The sequence below is a fragment of the Boleophthalmus pectinirostris genome, unplaced genomic scaffold (genome assembly GCF_026225935.1).
Source record: "Boleophthalmus pectinirostris isolate CB_2022bp ecotype Guang Dong unplaced genomic scaffold, ASM2622593v1 HiC_scaffold_19, whole genome shotgun sequence".
Taxonomy (NCBI): domain Eukaryota; kingdom Metazoa; phylum Chordata; class Actinopteri; order Gobiiformes; family Gobiidae; genus Boleophthalmus; species Boleophthalmus pectinirostris.
The window spans coordinates 32,182,938-32,205,078 of NW_026571140.1; the positions used below are offsets into that span (position 1 = coordinate 32,182,938).

A 22,141-nucleotide genomic window follows, 5' to 3' on the forward strand; every position below is an offset into this window, starting at 1 on the left:
GTAGCAGTAGTAGTAGTAGTAGTAATAATAGAAATAGAAGTAGTAGTAATAGTAGTGGAAGTAGTAGTAGTAGTAGTAGTAGTAGTAGTAGTAGTAGTAGTAGTAGTAGTAGTAGTAGTAGTAGTAGTAGTAGTAGTAGTTGTAGTAATAGTAGTAGTAATAGTAATAGACGCAGTAGAAGTAATAGTAGAAGTAGTTGTAGTAATAGTAGTAGTAGTAGTTGTAGTAGTAGTAGTAGTAGTAGTAGTGGTAGTAATAGTGGTAGCAGTAGTAGAAGTAGTTGTAGTAATAGTAGTAGTAATAGTAGTAGACGCAGTAGAAGTAATAGTAGAAGTAGTTGTAGTAATAGTAGTAGTAGTAGTTGTAGTAATAGTAGTAGTAGCAGCAGTAGTGGTAGTAATAGTGGTAGCAGTAGTAGAAGTAGTTGTAGTAATAGTAGTAGTAATAGTAGTAGACGCAGTAGAAGTAATAGTAGAAGTAGTTGTAGTAATAGTAGTAGTAGTAGTAGTAGTAGTCGTAGTAGTAGTAGTAGTAGTAGTAGTAGTAGCAGTAGTGGTAGTAATACTGGTAGCAGTAGTAGAAGTAGTTATAGTAATAGTAGTAGTAGTAGTAGTAGTAGTAGTAGTAGTAGTAGTAGTAATAGAATTAGAAGTAGTAGTAATAGTAGTGGAAGTAGTTTTAGTAATAGCAGTAGTAGTGTTGTAGTAGTAGTAGTAGTAGTAGTAGTAGTAGTAATAGTAATAATAGAAATAGAAGTAGTAGTAGTAGTAGTAGTAATAGTAGTGGAAGTAGTTTTAGTAATAGTAGTAGTAGTAGAAGTAGTAGTAGTAGTAAAACAGATGGTTCTGGCAGGGTTAAGTACACTAATAATTGAGCGCAGTGGAGTAGCAGTAGTTTGGATTTTCCCATGATAAAAAGTAAAAACAGGAAATCTCACACTTGTTTTGCTAAGATACAACCAAGATTTTCTGGGCACAGAGGGTCACACCCAAAAGTTTGTTGTCGAAAAGTCCAAATTAGAGGGAATTTCTTAGGCATGAAAATTAAATTATAGATGCTTGAATACAGTCTCATGCATCGTTTGAGCAAATAAAACATTGGCCAGAGTTAAGAAAAAGATTAAGACTGGAGCAAATTCAACTCAGATACCCTGTGAAAAGTCATTGTATTATTAAAGGGCCCATTTAACGTTATTTTCTGATTTATGTTATAATGTTGTTTCCTCATCACAAACACACCTGGAGTTGTGTTTTGCTTCATTCACACATGTTTAAAACACAAACCCAGTTCTTCTCTCAAACAGAAAACACTTTTGTTACAGCTCCAGGCCTCCAGTGGGTTGACTTATTTGTGTGTGTTTTAATTTCTTTCTTGCCCCCATGAATTCCTAGCCATCCACTGCTTAGGCTCAATTTAATTTCTCTCCAGCAACTAGGTCAGGAATCGGAATACACTAGATCACAGGTGTCAAACATAAGGCCCGGGGGCCAGATCCGGCCCTCCAAGACCTTTAATGTGACCCTTGGGTGATTTTCTACTAAAATATTTTAATTATATTTTCTATTAAAATATTGGTAATTTTTTGCGGTGCTTAGCATAGCAGCGTCTCCAGCGTCTCTGTGCATGGCCCCTCCCACCAGAGCAGCACAAATTAAGACTTGTCTCTTTCCAAACACTCTTAAAGGACGATCGTTTTGACTGTTGACTGTGACACCCTCATCAGAAAAATGTTCAACATGAGAAAAGTGGAGTCGAGTGCAGGAATTTCCAAGAAAAATTTACTTATTCCTGTTTGCAAACAAGTTCATGTTAAAACATTGTGCTGAAATTGAATTTTTCTTAAAGTTTCAGGTTGTTCATAATATTATAATATTATAATAAGAAAGAGTTCATCAATTAAAGATTAAAGATTTCTGTAATAGATTTGCGTTTCTCTGCACAAATATTTGAACTTATTGTTATTTTTGGGGTTTATATGACATGAGTTTTCTGATCCAGCCCCTTTGGGATCAAAGTAGGGTGGATACGGCCCCCGGACCAAAATGAGTTTGACACCCCTGCACTAGATGGTTCGCAAAAACCCCGGAAGTGCGAGTTCGGGCACCAGCCAATTAGTAAAGAACCATATATTCTGTGTTGGCAATGTGGGTTTATTTTCTCCTTTTGATGCTTCACTGTTATTTGAATCATATCAAAATGTTTCTTGTTATATTTTCTTTTAGTTGCTGGTTGTAGGTGTACATGAACCTGTTAGCCTGATCAATATGTCTGCAAAGTATCCTGCAAAACAAGTTGATCAATATATATGTGAACTTTCTTGCTAAAACGAGCTAATCAATAAGTTAATATTTCAACAAAATGTCATGTATCGAGCTGTCTACTCTGCGGTCATTCAGAGACGCTGGTGACCGGATCCTGTAATCACTCGAATCTAGTTCTGTAAACTGCTTGCGCTAAAATAAAGAGACTTATACGTAGACCTTTCCATCTCCTGGAGTTTTTTTTAAAGTTACTTGTGAGTCACGTCTGGGAAAGCCGACAGCAATGATTCCCGAGATCGAGGATTTAAAGCCGGAACAAAGAGAATGTTTGGTGAACTTTATCAAGGGGAAAGACGTTATTGCCCTTCTTCCTACGGGACTGGGAAAAGTTTAATATACCAGTAAGTCCTGTTAGTGGTGCATTACATATGTCACGACCAAATAGCAGCGATTGGTTAAATGAAAAAAGTACCCGCCCATCGTCAAGCGAACGAATCCTAATGCTGCTAGGTCAGACGGTTTAAACGAAGTAAAACCGGCTGATGAATCAGGCTCATGAATTCCAGCTGTGAGAGCCCTGATCCCAGATTGGTGGGGCACTTCTACACCTGTCCAATCCTGCGTCACCTCCAGCCTCCTCCCCCTCTTTAAGAAGATTGTCTACACCTGTTCGGAGCTGCTGGCCTTTGTAGACAGTAGGGATGGGCATTAGTTGATTAATCGATAATTGATCATTAAGAATTTCATCGATTACGTTCATTTTATTCGACAAACCGAATGTAGGTTGCTGTGCGTTTCGTGACCAAATGGGTCCGTACATGTAGCTCTCTGCACTCAGAAGGAGCGAGCAAACACAAACAGTCGGTCAGCCTGCAACGCGCTGAAGCGCTAATGCACATTTAACGATGACTTCTACAAGAAATTCCACGCTTTCCCTTCCGGTCGGGACAAATGTGAGTCCATGTGCACAGTGTACAAAGCAGCACATATGTTTCAGTGTCCAGTGGGAAAAAGCTTTGCCAGGTGAGAGTAGCTCAATGTCGATGACGAGTCCCCACCTCCCACCCCCCGTACGGTGTCCTGGTTTTGACAAACGCAAATATGGTCACACTAACCTGTATTCCACTGAGTCGTGTCTCATCAGCGCACAAGAGCTGTTTTTTTCCTTTGCTTAATTTATGCAAATTAGCCATGCGGTTTTAAATTTTGTTTTTGTGAGACTTGCGCAAAGCTGCATTAAACACATTATAATTTCAAACGGGCTGATGTGGCTCTAGAGTGGTTACGGTTTATATGTTGTAAAGTTGAATTTATTTATGCAGATTAGTAGTGCAAATAGTAATAATTACAATAATAATAATAATAATAATAATAATGATAAATTTTTATATAAAAAGCATTACTGATTAATTGATAATCGATCGTTAATTCTCCCAACGATCAATTAAGAAAATTTAATCGAATGCCTATCCCTAGTGCCATTTTGTGTTTGTCTGTGTCGCTTTAGTGTCAGTCACTCGTTTGTACTCGTACGTGTTTGACTTTGTTTGTTGTGTTGAGACACTTGTTTAGTTTAGTTCTGGTTTGTGCCTTTTATTTTGTCACTCGATTCTGTTTGTGGGTTTATGTGGTTTTACTTTGGGGCACTTGTGATTTAGTTTTCTCGTGTGTCCCTTATTAATCACTCATTTTTGTGCAGACCTGCATGACCTGTTTTTGTATGTTAATCCTGCTTGTTTTGTTTCTTAGTTTAGGTTTTGTCTGTACATATTTTAGCCTGTTTTGTTAAGTTTACCTTTTACATTCCTGTTAATTAAACATTATTTAATTGAATCCATTTTCCACCTTGGTTTTGTTGCTACTTCCCTGACCACAACGAGCTGGATCGTAATACGTAACAACTCTGTTCCAACTTGTGATGCCATGTGGTAATACAGGAAGTGCTCCACTGTGTTTTTAAACTCAGTAGACCTTCACTAGAATCATTTGGATGATTTCAGACCTGCAATTGCCAAAATCTACCAAACAAAAGTAAAAGCTAGATGTAAACTTGAAAACTACTGATTGGTGACATCACAAGGTGGAACAGACCATAAAGAATGACTCAAACATGTGTGGTTGAAACAAATCACACCTCCAGGTATGTTTCTGAGGAGGTAACAACATTATACCATGGCTAAAAAACTCACGAGAGCCAATTTGGTGTAATATAGGTCAGGTCTAGCCTCAGTAGAGTTAACTATCTCCATTATCACCTTGTTAAGTTAATATCCTCCCATTACTGCACCATTACCAAACTGTAAACTGCATTTTAATAAGAAAACCACCCACCGATGCACATCCTGCCGCTCACGTCCACAGTCATCCCCGGGGGGCACTGGCAGAAGAAGGACCCTTGGGTGTTCACACATTTGCCATTGATGCAAACGCCAGGGAAAATCTGACACTCGTCCACATCTGAAAAAGAAATATTTAATGATTACAGATGAAATTGCACAACATTTTGCCACGGATCTTAGCAAAACATTTAGCATATTTTATTAACATAATTTTAAGATGTACAACGTGTTTTAATAATATATCTGATTTTCTATTTGTTAGCAGATCTGTAACCCAATATGACTTTTATCTTTATTCTGACAGGTACAGCATGTGTTTTATTGTTAATGAGATTTTGTTTTTGAAATGAAATGTATTTTAACATGGGGATGCAAATATATTTGTTGCCAGTGCAAGACATGAGCAAGTTGAGACATTTGCTGGTTTGAATCAGTCTAAAGCAAAACTCTGCTCTGACAGATGAGGTCAGTTTGATGTAAATAAATTCAAGAATAATTGTTAATACTTAAAAGGCGAAAGGGTAGTTTTGCTGTTGGTTTAAATGCTGAACTGTTTTTGTATCATAAGAAAAATGCAAATGGTAAATGGTCACATTTTTATACAGCGCTTCAAGGCACATCAAGGAACCATTCACCCATTCACACACACATTCACACACACATTCACACACACGTTCACATACACGTTCACACACACGTTCACAAACACAGTCACACACCACTGTACACTGCGGGTGAGGTGGGTTAAGTGTCTTGCCTAAGGACACAATGACAGCATTCATCTGTGGGAGCAGGAATTGCACTGCCAACCTGTGGGTCAATGGGTCTAACCGCTCAACCAATGATGTTTATGTCGGATTCGAACCAACAACCTCTGGATCAACTGACTTACTGTACTACTAAATATATAGTGGTAAAATATTAAAGCTTACCTTCACAGTTGTTCCCTCTGACTCTTGCATAGCCTTTTCCACAGATGGGATCTGTAATAAAAATATAAAAACATTACCTTAACACATGTACACATGTATGTATCCAGTGTTGATTTATTTCTTTTCGATGTATGTACCTTTTTCACACTTGGCGCAGGGGCTGCCCCAGGCCTCTCCAAGCGTCGAGCAACAATGGGACTTGAGTGTGGCTCCGTTGATGTTCACCTCACAGCGATTATTGATGATCTTCAGCCAACACGTGCTTTTGGTCGTCTCTGGAAAAAAAACAAAAAACATTGTATTGATGCTTGTCTCCATGGAGATATTACGGCTTTGTCTGAAATGTTCCATGGTATGACATTAAACATATACATCTAGCATTTAGTCATCACAGGTGTTTCTATTGACCCAAAACTCAGCAATTCCTTCTGTGAACAGGGCGACTCTCCACAGATCTGAACTGTAATGTAGTGCTGTAACCTCCTCGTCTCCCTCGTCATAGATTGGTTTAATATATACTGTGGGATTTACTAGACCAAGCAATAGCATTCCCATGGAGACACACAGGTGGCGGACCCTCCAATAGAAATGTTACACAGTGCACTTTTAATTTGAGCTCTGCATAAATGATTTCTTACCTATGCACTCGAGTTTGGTGTTGTCCAGGGTGCTACCCGCAGAACAGAGACAGACGAAGGAGCCCAGACTGTTCATACAGTCTCCATTGATACAGGGGTTGGACGTGCATTCATCCACATCTGAAATAAAAACAAATTATAATTTACACTGTACTTTTTGTTGTTGTGCATATGCATGTGATTTGAGTTGTTTTTATTTGCATATAACAGCTATCTGTGACTTCTAAATACTGTGAGTTTGTTTGGATAATGGAAAAGAACTGGGACTGTGCATGGAAAGTAAATCTAAACTAAATCTGCTGTATTCACAAAAGCGGCTTGTTAACATGTACAGGCCCAAATACATTAAGAAAAAAAGAACTAAAAAAATGACAAAGTCTTGAAATATATTACAAGTAATGAGCCAATTAAAGACATTTACAAAATAAATAGCCAATGATTATCTACAAAAGTAAGGATATGATGTTCAGTATTCTTTTTTCAAGCATGGCAGCCAAAATAATATCCTATAGCACAGGTGTGAAACATACGGCCCGGTGGCCAGATCCGGCCCTCCAAGACCTTTAATCTGGCCCTCGGCAGATTTTCTGCTAAAATATTTTAATTATATTTTTTATTAAAATGTTGGTAATTTTCTGCGATGCTTAGCACAGCAGCATCGCCAGCGCCTCTGTGCGTGGCCCCTCCCACCAGAGCAGCACAAATGAAGACTTGGCTCTTGCCAAACGCTCTTAAAGGACATCAGAAAAATGTCTAAAATGAGAAAAGTGGACGCCGAGTGCAGGATTTTCCAAGAAAAATAGACTTATTCCTATTTGCATACAATTTCATGTTAAAACATTGTGTTGAATTGCATTTTTTTTTTTTTTTTTTTAGTTTCAGGTTGTTCATAATATCATAATATTTTGCAAAAGAAAGATTTCATCAATTAAAAAATATTTCTGTAATAGATTTGAATTTCTCTGCACAAATATTTGAACTTATTGCAATTTTTGTTTTTATATATGCCATGAGTTTTCTGATCCGGCCCCTTTGGGATCAAAGTAGGTTGGATACGGCCCCTGGACCAAAATGAGTTTGACACCCCTGTCCTATAGTATGATTAAAAAATATGTATGGTTGAAATAAATCTGACCTTCACAGACGTCGGTGTTGGGGTCAAAGCGATATCCTTTGGGACACTGACAGGTGAAGCTGCCCGGAGTGTTTCTGCACAGACCGTTCTCACACAGACGCCGGTTCATCAAACACTCGTCAATGTCTGAGGGACAAGGAAAGATTTAAACAGTGTCCTGAAGGATTGTGGGTAAGCATTTGTAATGTCGTTGCAATATAATATACAATGCCATGTACAACAGTGATTATGAAAAACAAAATAACAGTGTATAATAATGGGTGTGTTTTTGAATGCTTCCTGCCCACTCACAATAAAGGCTTTTGAATATTTTGTAAGTAAGTAAGTGCCTGATTTTTTTTTTTTTCTCAATGAACCGCACCCTGCAGCTCCCTGTCTCTACTGTTTACAAAATAACAGTCGTTTATTTCAACAACAACTATATTCTTGAGGCATTTCATAACATAAAACATGACCATGACATATATTCCTTGAAAAAAGCTTCAACTGAAAAGTTATTGTAAGTTTGTTTGTTTTTTATTATGAATTAAAATATGATGTAAATATGACATGAATTTGTTAAAAAGATCATTTTGAGTTGCCGTATTGTACAAAAATAAGCATGATACTCTTTTGAATGATGTCTTCTGTTCATCTCATTACCCATATTGACTCCGTAATAATTCTTACAAACATTGCAGTCATACTCACCTATGCAGTTTTTGCCTGTCAGGTCGACCTCAAAACCTTCATTACAGGTGCATTTATAGGTTCTCATCATGTTCTCACACACTCCATTCTGGCAGAGGTCAGGGTCGAGAGCACACTCATTAATATCTGCAAACAAAAACATGTATTATTATATTGCATTGATTACATTTATTGTATTAACTCAACCAGGATACCCCCACTGAGATCATAAAATGACAGTGTTGTGTAAAAAATGTGGTTGTTTTATTCAAATGACAAACTCTTGTCTTACCTCTCCCATCGCCAGTGATGCCTCCTCCGTTGGGACACAAGGCCAAAAACTCAGCTGCAACAGAAACAGATGGAAAATAATTTATTGAAAAGCATTTGACAAAAAAAAAATCAGCTAAATTATGAAAGTTGTTGTGTATTACTTGCTGTGTCTAAAGTGAAATAAAACTAAGACTTAAGAGAAGTGTGTAAGGTAAATTGGCTTCTTATATGCTGATCTGGTCAAGGAAATGAACCAGAGATCATGTTATTATTATGCAAAACACTAAGACACTAACACATAAATACACTACTTTTTTACATTTCATTTACTATTTAAATTTTTTTATTTGTTACTAATTTCACTAAAATGTAGTTAACATCATTATATTTAAAATTTTACAAAAAAAAAAAAAAATAAAATCTTCCCAGTTTTATTTAATTTTGATGAAGTTTATTATTTTACTTTTACTTTTTGGTTGATTTCAGTGTTACCTAGCAACAATAATGTTGCTAGGTAACAAGCCATAACCTGAGTAAATTACACAAAAGTTATGATTAAATGAATAAAAGGAGATTATAACACCTATATTTAGTTTCATTTATGTTTAAAATGCTATAAAAATGCCTGTCCCTAAATTTTGGATGACATAAAGATGTGTTGATGACATTGGTAGAGGTATTCCTTTTGAAAATCTACCACTACTTCCTGTATTTTTGTACTTTTCTTCTTAAAGTTTTTCCACAAACTACCACTTAACTGTTTAACGGAATAACTATTTACCACAGATACCACCCCACAAAACCCAGTAATAATTAGAAAAACCTCAAACCTGTCATATATACTCTAACCAATATGTTTTAATTTCGACTCGTGTGCAAGAGGGACGTGGGATTGTATTAGTTTGGGTTTTCTCACGAGAGCTCTGTGGCGGGCAGGGCTGGCACGGCTCTCCGTAGGCATACTCTGTGTTGGCACAGCAGCACTCGGACTTGGTCACTGCCCCAAACAGCGGTCTGACACACTGGCCTCGCTTATATCCACCGTAACAGGAGCTGCGCATGTGTGTGTCTGCACCAAAAAGCAAAATCAAAACAGTGTGTGAGAACTGAGGTGAGACATTAAAGAGGAACTAGACCCTAAATCTACTTTTTTTTTGTTACTAAACTGTGAATATGGTGTTTTAAAGAGGATATATAATGCTATTTTCTGTGCTATAATGTTGTTTCCTTATCACAAACATACCTGGAGTTGTGTTTTGTTTCATTCATACATGTTTAACGCACTGTTCCACCTTCTGACATCATGTGGTAATACACGAAATGCTCCACTGTGCTTTTAAACTCCATACACCTTCGCTAGAATCATGGAATTGCAAATCTCTACTGAACTAAAGGTAAAAGTACGCTATTAACTTGAAAACTACCACTACACGATTAGAGGTGTGCAAAAATATTGAAATACTGATATATCGTATCGTTTAATGTGATGTGATACAATATCGATATTGTGGGCTGCTGTATTGATAATATTGTCAAGAATATTTTTTGGTGTATTTTGCTAAATTATTTTGTTACAGTGCTACAGTTTATTATTTTTTCAGAGCACGGAAACTCGTCTAGGTGAAACATTTGACATTTTCACTGTTCTGATGAATAAAATGGGTGTTTTTCATATTAATTATGCACAAGAAGTGGTTTAACAAAGACTTTTAGTATCACAGCCATAATTTAATATTTTTAATTGGACTGTATCGAATCGATTTGAAATATATGTATTGAATCGTAAACTCACTGTATCCAGATATGTATCGTATCGTGGCTTGTGTATCAAAGTATGTATCGTATCGGTAACTTCTGAATGATACCCAGCCCTATACATGACATTACAAGGTGGAACAGAGCATTTTGATCTTTGGAGATGTAGACAGACTAATAATAAAGGGTTTCTCAAATAGGGCTGGGTATCATTCAGAAGTTGCCGATACGATGCATACCTCGATACATAGGCCACGATACGATACATATCTCGATACAGTGCACTTTCGATTCAGTACGATATATTTCAAATCGATTCAATATGGTTTAATGAAAAAATAAAGGCTAAACAATAGCTGTGATACTAAAAGTCTTTGTTAAACCACTTCTTGTGCAAAATTAATATGAAAAACACCCATTTTAATCATTAAAACTGAAAATGTCAAATGTGTTGCGTAAAAGAGTTTCCTTCCATTAAACAAGCGACAAAACTGTAGCGCTGTAACAAAATAATTTAATAAAATATACCAAAAAATACTACAGCAGCTCAAGATATCAATGCAGTATCGTCACATTAAACGATATGATATATCGATATTTCAATATTTTTGCACACCCCTACAATCAAACATGTGCGAATGAAACAAAACACAACTCCAGATATGTTTTTGATGAGGTAACAACATTATAACATGGATTAAAGCTCACAAGAGTCAGTTTTATGTAATATAGGACATTTAATAGCATTATTTACTGCACTTAATCCTTTTTAGCTATTTTAATACAAACTAACTAAGTACATTTTCAGCTTTCTGGTCTGAAACACACCTAAAAACACTTAAATGTAAGTTTGTGCTGCCTTCAGTGGCCATTTTCCAGTAGTTGGTGACATCACAAAAGACTGTCCAGATTATAGCCTGGTATTTCTGAGTACAAACATCTGGCTGCAGGGGCGGAGTTTGAAGCGTGGGTACCTGTTTGACCAATCACACTGCTCCTTATACCCCCAGACCCTGCTCCTCCTCCTCTCCCCTCACTTTTTTACTCTTCCCCTTTAGTTCTCCAGGTACTGCCCATTTAAGCAGCTCTATGTGAAATGTGGTTGTGAGTGGGGTTTAGGTGTTTAGTCCCACGTTAAGCTGAAAAAGGCAAGGCAATTGGGCAGGATAAACAACATGGGCACAAATAAACTGCTGTTGTGTGGAATATGTAAGAATTTGATGCATTTTTCTAGACTGAGATCATCTTGGCAAATGTAATGCAAACAAGTCAATACACAAAGCACAATGATCATTTGCAGGCAATGGGAAAAGTGGGAAAATGTCGTGGCTGCTGGACTGTGCAAAATGCAAGAGTCAAAACACTGAAAACAAGGTTGAAAGAAACGCCTCATATCAATTAATTATAGATTTTATTACACAAAATTGACTCTTATGAGCTTTAAGCCATGTTAAAATGTTGTTACTTCATCAAAAACAGACCTGGAATGTTTTGTTTCATTCACACACGTTTGAGCAATCTTTTATTATTAGTCTGTCAACATCAGGAGTCTCCAACCTGTAGTTCGGGAGCTACCAGTAACTCTCCACTCTGTTATAAGTAGCTCACCAAAGGATTTCTGAATTATGTATTATACTGAATAACTCAAATTAGATTAATTACCATTGTAAATGTGGTATTTTGAACTTTGTACACTAATAAAAGGCTAATGGTTTCAGAGTTCACTTTTTCATGACCTAATGTTAATTTTCCATGACTTTACAGCACCCTACATGTCTAGAATTGAGCATAATTTTAGGGCTAAATATGAAATGTTAACCCTTTTCCACTCACCTTGTGGTTTGGTATTATAGTTTTTCAACATTCAAAACACTGTCAGTGCGTTTATTGTCGTCTCTTTTAAACAAACGGTGCATATGAAAAATCAGCCTAATGAGAACTTAAGAGAACGCTGTAGTTGCGTAAAAGAGATACTAAAACTTCCAAAACTTTCATTGAATTTACACAATTCTATGACTTTTCCAGGCTTGGAAAATTACATTTTCAATTTCCATGACTTTTCCAGGATTTCCATGACCGTGGGAACTCTGTGGTTTTACGTTTTAAAGCATCTAACTGTACAGCATCTAAGGCTCGCCAACTTATATCCACTCAATCTCTTGCGATCGCTAAAATTAGTAGCTTTTCGGTATTTTCGTTTTCTAAATGTAGCTCATTGGATGCAAAAGGTTGGAGATCCCTGGTCTACATTTTCAAAGCTTAAAATGCTCTGTTCCACCTTGTGATCTCGGTTTTCGATGGTAGTTTTCAAGATAACAGCTATCTTTTACCTTTAATTGTTCGGTATATCCAGATCTGAAATGATCCAAATGACTCTAATGAAGCTGTATGGAGTTTAAAAACAAATTGGAGCACTTCCTGTTTTGCCACATGATATCACAAGATGGAAGGGCAGGTTTGTGTGTTAGACATGCATGAACAAAACAAAACACAACTCCTAGTATGTTCTTGATGAGATTATAACGAAGAAAATATCATAATACAGGCCGTTTAATTTCTATGTGCATTCAGCTAATACAACTAACTGTTCTTTTTGCAGTGTTTAATAGAGCTGCAAGACTAATCGTTATCATACGAAATTACAGTTCAAATAGTTGTAATTAGTAAACCACAAACACTGTAAATATTTAGAGAAGATAATTTCCTCTATAAACAATACAAACACATCTTCATTGGGTCTTATTATGTAAACAGGCTGCTAACACTCTCCAAACATGTTCTGTGATTATTCTAATAGTTCAGCTGTTAATATTTTAGTAATTTCTCAATGTGCTCAAATCGTCCTAAATGTGTTTATAAAATCTGAAATCACTGAAACTTCATTTTAAAGGTCCTACATTATGCAGAATTAATGGTTATGCCATGTTATAATGTTATAATGTTGTTTTCTCATCAATAACATACTTGGAGTTGTGTTTTGTTTCATGAACATAGTAATCTTTTATTATTAGTCTGTCTACATCATGGATCTATTAAAATAACTGGATAGAGTATTGCTGCTTGTAGTTGTCTTGAGTTGGCGTAGTGGCTGCTCACTGGAACTTCAGCGGAAAAATCTCTCCTGCCCAGAATTAATTTTTCTCATAGAGGGCAATGTAATCATAAACTGCTCATGTTCGGCTGACGAGGCACCTACGGCTTTCAAAAAGGTCAGATTTTGTGGCAATTTTTACCTATTTTCTCAGCTCAAAATCCATCTTTTGTCTTAAGAAACATGTTTTTTAAGACAACAGACAGCGTGTTCAATGGGCAGGGAGCCACTGAATGCTCCTGGCCTGGGTAGGTTAATCTGGAGACATGCGCCATTGAGCTCAGCCTATTGATTTGAACGGGCAGCCATTTTTAGACCCAGGAGCTTGGTCTACACCTCCAAACCTCTGGTCCAACTTGTGATGACATGAAGCAGTAGTTTTCAATTCAACAGCTCCTTTGACCTTCAGTTCAGAAGAGATTGTAAATCCCAGACCTGAACTTATCCAAATGATTCTAGTGAAAGTGTATGGAGTTTAAAAACACAGTGCAGTACTTCCTGTATTACCACATGACATCACAAGGTGGAAGAAGATTTGCGTGCTAAACATGTGTGAATGAAACAAAACACAACTCCACGTATGTTTTTGATGAGGAAACAACATCATAAAATAGATGAGAAAACAGTATAATATTTCAAAATATGAATCAAATCAATTCTGGTCATAATATTTTGTACACTGAGTAATAAATTAACTGGAAAGTGCAGAAGTATTATTTTAGTAATAGTATTTCCCAGAATGCCCCTGCTCTTCTGTTGAATATAGTGACTCACCGACACAGATGCGCCCGTCCAGGCCCACTGCCATCCCAGCCATACACTCACACCTGAAGGAGCCCTCAGTGTTCACACAGTGTCCGTTCATACACATCCCCGGCGACTCGCACTCGTCAATATCTGAAACACACAGAGAGATTTTTAATACATTTGTTAGTAAGGTAAAGACTAAGGTTAAAGTCCTAGTAGCGCGTGGCAGGTCTCATTAGCGTAACAGCTTAGGTCAGTTTTTTTGAGTTTTCTGTCTCAATTCATGCTTCTAACCCCGTTTCATCTATCGGTATAATTGGCTCAGTCCTTGGTCAGTCAAAAAGAGTTTTACAGCAAAAACAAAAAAAAAATCTAAATCTAAACTTGGAGATGGGCAGTATTGATACACAGGAAGGATGAAAAAAGCCTTTGGCTGCCTGAGAAATCATCCCGAGTTTGCAGTGAACATTTTGTATGTGAAGCACCAACCGAGCAAAACCTCGATCCCTCACTCAACCTTGGTTACAAATTTAAGAAGTCAATGCCAAAGCGAAAGGCGCCAGCTGTTCACCGAGAAACAATTTCCACTGCAAAGCAACCAAGACATGATGTTGCTATAAAGTCAGTCGAACAAGAAAGTGCGAGCTCAGCCTGTTTGTCTGCTGTACCTCTCGCTTAACAAACGGGATTTTGCTTTGTTGGTGCTCCACATACAAAATGTTCGCTGCAAACTCTCGAACGGAGGTTTGCAGTCACACAGATCTGATTCCCTTTTGCAGTTATGGAGTTCACAAACTTCCGAAGCCCATTTCTTGTGCCGTTTTCTGCTGTTAGGACATCCAACAACTGCACAATTACGATGTCTGAATTCCATAACTAGATTGGCTTTGACAAGAGACGCATCTCACTGGGAAATCAAACATGGCGATTTGATGCTCACTTTTTCGAAGGATCCTTCCCAGTATGCATTGTGCAATGACCGGAAGTCCAAAATTCGGGATGCATGTATTGGGAGATACCTAAAGCCATAGTATCGGAATCTGTATCAGAAATGAAAAAGTTGGATCAGTGCATCCTTGTGCATGAATACCCAATCGTTTGGAAATAAAAGACCGGACTTTGATGAGCTCCAGAGTCGAACAAGTTGCCATTTTGGAACATTACCACAGTCACGTGATTTCCTGTTCCTGCCTAAGTTCACTGTTGCATGGCAAGTTTTGTTTTTTTTTTTGGTCTTGGATCTATTGTAAATGGCTTTTGATTGCTGCCAAATTCACGGTGAATACATTGTAACTAACTCAACTCCAGCTCCTCATTTTCTGTCTCACTGAAGATCAACACTAAATTACTCCCAAACCAATTATTCAACGTTGGAACAAATTGAACAGTGAGCCTGAACCTGAACCACCGTGTCGCGCTTTGAGTTAGTTCTTTCATTTCTCTCTGTCTCCTAAATGCACAGCTGGCATGGACCAAACTGTTGAAGTAATGATTTGTTTTGTCTAAGCGTGTTGAAGGATCCAGAGAAACACTCAAACCACAAGTCCCCTAAGAAAACCTATTTCACAAATGACTGTAGACATCAGCACACGCTCCACACCCTCGTCTCCTGTTTGTTTACTTTGGACCACAAAACCGAGCCAGAGACTGAGATCAAGGCTGTGGACCCAGAGCTCAGTTGGCAAAGACGCGTTTTTAAATTTTTTTTAAATATATGAAATAGTCATTAATTTTCCTCAATTAATGATTTCACGGACCAAACGTTAACATGGCATTTCTGCATAGACTTTTATTAGACAGCCAAATGATTTTCCATTTAAAGTGCATAAGACAGGTTAGACAACTTATTTTGCTTAAATGAGCACGATGAAACTTTTCGAAAGAGGAGTTTTTGCTTTTTCTATAATGTTTCACAATATGGCATTATATTTTTTGCATTTCTTCAATTACAGGTATTTTTATTGCTCACAAATACCTTGAACAACATGTACTCTTACAGGGGTCTCCTATCCACAGATCTAATCAATACTTTGGTGGCATCTTTTGCTTGTCTCCATGCAGATTGATATATTTAATGACATACTGTGAAACATTCAAGACAAAGCAATAAGAGCTCCATGAAGAAAAGTTAGAAAATACATCTTTAACTGGTGTAAAACTACTTTCATTAGTCTTTGTGAAGATAAGAACTAAGAAATAAAGTGATTGTGTTTCTGTTAGAGGGGTGAGTATATGGAATAACTGAGTGATGATTTTAGAAAAGTGTAACACTGTAGAAGCATTTAAAAAAGAATATAAAGCATTATGTTTTGAAAGATATAGAGCTCTGGAAAAGAGGTCTGCGCGGAATCGAATTTTCAGTACCGCTCCCACCCACATCTAGCCAGGCTGGTGCCACCTAGTGCCTCTGCTCAATTTCATTTCTCTCTGGCGACTAGGTCAGGAACTCCAGAAGTGCGAGTTCGGACACCAGCCAATCAGCGAAGAGCCATACATTCAGTGTTGGTAACAATTTCCAAGATCGAGGATTTAAAGACGGAACAAAGAGAATGTTTGGTGAATTTTATCAAGGGGAAAGATGTTATTGCCCTTCTTCCTATGGGATTTGGGAAAATGCTTAATATACCAATTAGCCCAGTTAACGGCGCATTACATACATCACGATCAAACAGCAGCGATTGGTTAAATGAAAATTGTACCCGCTTACTGTCGAGGGAACGAATTCTAATGCTGCGAGATAAAACGGTTTCTACAAAATGAAAAGGGCTGATGAATCAGGCTAGCCCACATCTGTGATACTGTGTCCCATTCCCGCCTGCAAGTGCCGCAAGATGGGGACATTCGTTTTCTTAAGCTCTATCAAACACGGAGAAGCGGAAAGGAATTGTCAAAAATGTGCGCGAGATTAGACCACATCCCCAAGTTTAGATTGCCTAAAATGTTTTTATTAATATCAAATAAAACATCCAGCACAAAATGCATGATAGGCACACATTAATCATTTGTATATTTAACTTTACATTCATATTTAGTTTGCGGGATAACAGTTTATCATCGCACCTGCCCGCGCCCGCAGTGAGCTTTCAAAATGTATCCTGCGCAGCACTGTTTTGTGTCAGGTCCCGCGAGTGCAGGGCTCTTCTCTGGAATGAATGAATTATGCCTTAAATTATGTTAGTTTTAATTTATATTTTGCCTCTTATATATACAGCAAGTCATAAGTGATATTGTAATTTGCATTTGCTATTTTTTCTTGGAATTATTTAATAGGGTTTGGCATTATAAGTACTTTTTACTTCAGCCTAAAACCTTTCGGTCATGATCTATGGGATTTTAGTCTATGTTTTGTTTTGTTTTCTTTTCTTTTCTTTTGTAAAATGACCGAATAAACTACAGACTACTACTACTAGTCTGTACCACTCGCCTTACCCCACCAAACTGCAATAATAAGATAAAACATAAAAACCCATCACATGCACTTTAACTTTATGTAGGGCTAGTTTGTGATTTTAATTCTAGGCGGCCCCTCTCCTCACATGCACAGCTGCTCTGCCAGGACGTCCAGGGGTTTTCCAGCAGATTTTCGGGGGGATTTTCGAGCAGAGTGCAAAGGCGTGCTCGCTTACATGCCAGAGAGTATAGCCGTTACAAGCTGAGAATAAGGGTCAGAGGAAGCATTTGGCCCCAGACCAATGTAATGATGCAGTCAGTGAGGATTGTGCACGCTCTATAAAGTGCGGTGATGTGTTCATGGACCCACCGACACACATGCGCCCGCTCGTGTCCAACAGGTATCCGGGTTTACAGATGCACTTGAAGCTCCCATCCTCGTTTATGCAAAGGCCGTTCAAGCACATGTTTCGGATCAGACACTCGTCCTGGTCTGTGGGAGACAGTGAAGAACACTTTCAGAATGTATTTAGTTACAGAATACAAAATACCTGCATTAAAATGTACTTTGTAACATATTCTGATACATGGTCCAATCAGAATACTGTGTTCTGAATACTTAGAATACTTTTACACAGAGTTGCATTTAAAATATAGAGTAAACATACAGCATAAGATCAAAAACTGCTCATATTTGTTTCACAGTTTAAAACGATCCCAAGCACTAACCAGAAAAGTAAAAATCAAAAAAGCACAAGAACAGTGTTTTCTGTTTTTCCTCACTGATAACGTGCAGTTTGAAGTCCAAATTATGTGGTCAAGTATTCCTTTGATTTAAAAAAAAAGTAACCACCAGATATAACTGTAACTATACTTGAATACAGTTACTATACTCAAAATTATTATACAGAATATGTATTCTCGGTACACGTATGTAGTTTCTCCCCAACATCGGTGAGAGAAGAGATGCAATATTCATGTTATTCACATTAATATCTGGACATCTTATCAAATCAAATCAAACTTTATTTATAGAGTGCTTTTCATACAAAAAATGCAACACAAAGCACTTCTTAGTTTCAGGGTGCGTTTACACTTTCACAGTAACCACATTAAAATAATGATTGTGAGACTAAAATGCTAAAAATGGATCTAGACCAGGACTAAAGCAGAAATAAAGGACCAAACAAGGTGAATGAATGCACCCTTAGTATTGCAAGGTTCACAGATAAAAATTATGTTTGATAAATGCATATTTCAGCACCGATTTCTGGACAGATAAAACAGCATTGGTGCAAGTGCTTTTACTATTAGCACCAAATGACGCCACAAGGTGGAACAGAGCTTTTTTTTTTTACTCTGGAGAGGCCTAAATATGTACTAACTTGAACTCATTGAATAAATAAAACAAAATACATATTCAGACAATATTATAAATAATATTAATTTAGCATAACACTAATAAACTAAACTCTGACTTAATGAAAGACACACGCACGTACCTCTATCATTACTCCTATGTTAAGTAATGCAGAAACATGACTAATATGTCAACATGTTCAAGTCTCGTATAAGAATCCTTTGAACTCTTACATCAGTGTCTAATTATTTGTTTTTCCAGGTGACTCTACATTCGAATAGGAAGCACAAAGGACTGTCTCTCCAAGGTCTGGCCTTCACGACTGGACTGTTGACTAAGCTATTAACCTCAAAACCGATCATTTGAAATCAAAATATTACATCTTCTGAATGGGCTAATAAACCAAAACGTTTTTAAAACATCATGTCCTGAAACCACTGAATATGAATCTCAGCTCTGAATGAAACTTAAGGTGCATTGTGTAACTTTTCTGGTGGAGGATCTGTCAAATACTTTTGTCCATGAACAAATGTTTGGTCTGGAATGTTTCACAGTATGGCGTTAAATCTTTCTATCTTCATGGAGACCAAACCAGACCAACTTAGAGGTCAGATCTGTGGAGAGGCAACCCTGCTCACAGTCAGAATGTATGCTGTTCTAGGTATTTTGTAATGTAGAACTATTTAATGTCATACTGTGGAATATTCGAGGCAAAACAGTGACATCAAAACAACTAGTAGATGGATCCTCAACCAAAAAGTTGCATACTGCAGCTTTAAAACATCATATCACTGATTCCAATGAACAGACCAATTGTACAAATATGAATCTTGGCTCTGAGCGAAACTTAAACTTTGACAGACCTTGACAGTTCTTTCCATCTGTGGAGATCTCGAAGCCGGCGTTGCACACACAGTGGAAGCTCCCCTCAGTGTTCACACAGCGCCCGTTGTTACAGATGCGCCCATTCGCCACGCACTCGTCCAAATCTGGCAACGACACAGACATTTCCTGTCAGCACACTGTGAAGCTGAGCCATGGCCTTATCTAATATTACAGTTTCCATCTGACCATGAGTTACTCTGGGAAATTAGGGATCTGTGATTTGGGAAAAACAAGCAATTTGCAAAATAGTTAGTTGAAAATATAGATCTATTTAAAGGGTCTATATTACGTTATTTTCTGATCTACAGTATGTTATAATGTTTCCTCATCAAAAACATACCTGGAGTTGTGTTTTTTTCATTTACACATGTTTAACCCACAAACTCTGTATATTTAGACTGAGTTCTTCTCTCAAACTGAAAACACTCCGTTCCACATTGTGATGTCATGCGGTAATACAGGAAATGCTCCACTGAGTTTTTAGACACTTACACCTTTGCTAGAATCATTTGGATCATTTCAGCTCTGGAATTTCCAATCTCTTCTGAACTAAAGGCAACAAGTTGCTGTAAACTTGAAAACTACTGCTTCATGACATCACAAGGTGGAACAGAGCATTTTGAGCTTTGGAGATGAAGACAGACTAAGGGTTTCTCAAAAATGTGTGAATAAAACAAAACACAACTCCAGGTATGTTTTTGAAGAGGTAACAACATTCTAACATGGCTAAAAGCTCAAAAGAGTCATTTTTTGTAATATAAGACTTTTAATTATATATTGTAGTATTTTCAAGACGAGGATGATTTTGAGTCTTTTCAGCGTTCAGCCTTTAGCAGCAGTGTTAAAGACAAAAATCATTACTTTTAGTGAACGAAAATATCTTAATTTCTGTCTTACTTTAGTTCCATTTTAGTTAATCTAAAAACTATTAATCCAATCCACTTTATTTATATAGCACATTTTATAAACATGACAGTTTCCAAAGTGCTACACAAATAAATGAAGACAATAAAAGAGTGTAAATCATAAATGAAAACAATAAACCAAAAATGTTAAAATTGGTTTGGCAGAGTATTGACAGGAAAATTATAGGAACTTCTTTTTGTTATTTCCAAGATTAACTTACTAGGTTTAAATAATGAAAATACCACTCTAACAGCCTGTCCTTATCTTTCAGTATATGAAAGCTGGAACAATGTATTTTGGGGTCAGTATTTATCAAGTGCATATTTTTGTTACAATAGTGGGATGGTGTCTGGTATTTTTCATGTAATACGGTAAAATTGAGTTGTAGAGGGATGAAAAAATTACTTCCAGGGACTAACTACTGGTATTTGTTTGGTGTAGCTCATGCTTTTTAATGATACTGTATTTTAAAAAAGGGTTCATTGGGATTATCCTGTACCAATATATGGTACTTCAGACTTTGCTGTCGTGACAGGCCTATCTCTTTGTGTGTTTCTTTGGCTTTTACCTCTGCACTCAGTCCTGGTGGCCGTGGTCTGAAATCCGACTGGACACTGACAGATGTATGACCCAGGGGTGTTCACACATTCTCCATGAACACAGGGACTCCTCTCGCACTCGTCTTCATCTACAAAACAAAAAAGCAGACAAAATCACACACAAGGTCCATTTCATATTAATTTTACAACAGCAAGTTTGTCTGTGTACATATAATTTCCTTTTACATCAATACTTTTACCTAGATTTTTGATTCAGTTATATTTTCTCTAACTAAAACATGATAATTTTATGAGGTTTGTGTTTTAACATGTTTTTATTATGTCTGGTTTGAATGGATGAAAGGATGCTGTACACTCTGGTCATTTTTATCAATGTATCAAGAGTCTGTAGAGCTCTCGATTAAAAGGACCCAAGCATAAAATTAATAACTGAATGACTCTTGATCTTGATTCAAATCTGAAATACTGCCCTAAATATTGTTCATTTAAATGTATTTCACTGTTTAGACTCACCGATGCACTCCCCACGCCCGTCCAGCCTGAAGCCCATGTTACACTCGCACCTGTACCCGATGGAGCCGGGGACAGGGATGCACCTGCCGTTCAGACACAGGTTCCTGTAGGCCTGGCACATGTTTGTGATGTTCTGGGTTTGGATAATAACAGGACCTGAAGACAATAAGCACATGCTATCACCAATTCATGGCAGACACTGTATAAAGCAAAAAAAAAAAAAAAGGTTAAAGCAATTGTTTCCTATCCACACAGGTTCACTTTATCCTAAATATAGTTTTATTACTGTAAGACTTTTATATTATTCTTGGTATTGTAAATGTATGACTAATGTCTATTGGTAATGGCCATTTTTAAGAGGACCCCAAAAAGACTAGCGACGATTAAATGGGCAGCTAATGGGGATCCAAAACTATAAAACAAAACTGAAGAATATTTTGGATACTCAAGAGAAATATATTCTTAGACAAAAGGTTTATCTTAAACTATCCATCCCATGTGAGCAACAGAATTGGTATTTTTACTAGAATGTGAAGGTGTACTAATAGACAGATTTTCCAATTATTTACATTGTGCTTTGCCATGAAATATTCAATAGGTATATTCACAAATGTTGAATTTGATAATTTCTATTTTTGAGAGAAGAGCTGTCACTGTCAAGATTAAATATTATTGCCCTGTAGAGTG

General features: G+C 37.1%; 1 protein-coding gene across 1 annotated transcript in view; it reads right to left on the bottom strand.

Annotated features, from left to right (window-relative positions):
• The window catches only part of fbn1 (fibrillin 1), a 194,972-nt gene that overhangs the window by 95,003 nt on the left and 77,828 nt on the right, over nt 1–22,141 (bottom strand). The window contains exons 12-24 of the mRNA XM_020938886.2: nt 21,455–21,610; nt 20,950–21,069; nt 19,454–19,579; nt 17,601–17,723; nt 13,868–13,990; nt 9,164–9,316; nt 8,267–8,320; nt 7,996–8,121; nt 7,306–7,431; nt 6,171–6,290; nt 5,670–5,807; nt 5,533–5,583; nt 4,593–4,718 (exon numbers count right to left, since the gene is read on the bottom strand). Coding sequence (XP_020794545.2) covers nt 4,593–4,718; nt 5,533–5,583; nt 5,670–5,807; nt 6,171–6,290; nt 7,306–7,431; nt 7,996–8,121; nt 8,267–8,320; nt 9,164–9,316; nt 13,868–13,990; nt 17,601–17,723; nt 19,454–19,579; nt 20,950–21,069; nt 21,455–21,610 — 1,542 coding nt within the window. The remainder of the gene's footprint in view (nt 1–4,592; nt 4,719–5,532; nt 5,584–5,669; nt 5,808–6,170; nt 6,291–7,305; nt 7,432–7,995; nt 8,122–8,266; nt 8,321–9,163; nt 9,317–13,867; nt 13,991–17,600; nt 17,724–19,453; nt 19,580–20,949; nt 21,070–21,454; nt 21,611–22,141) is intronic.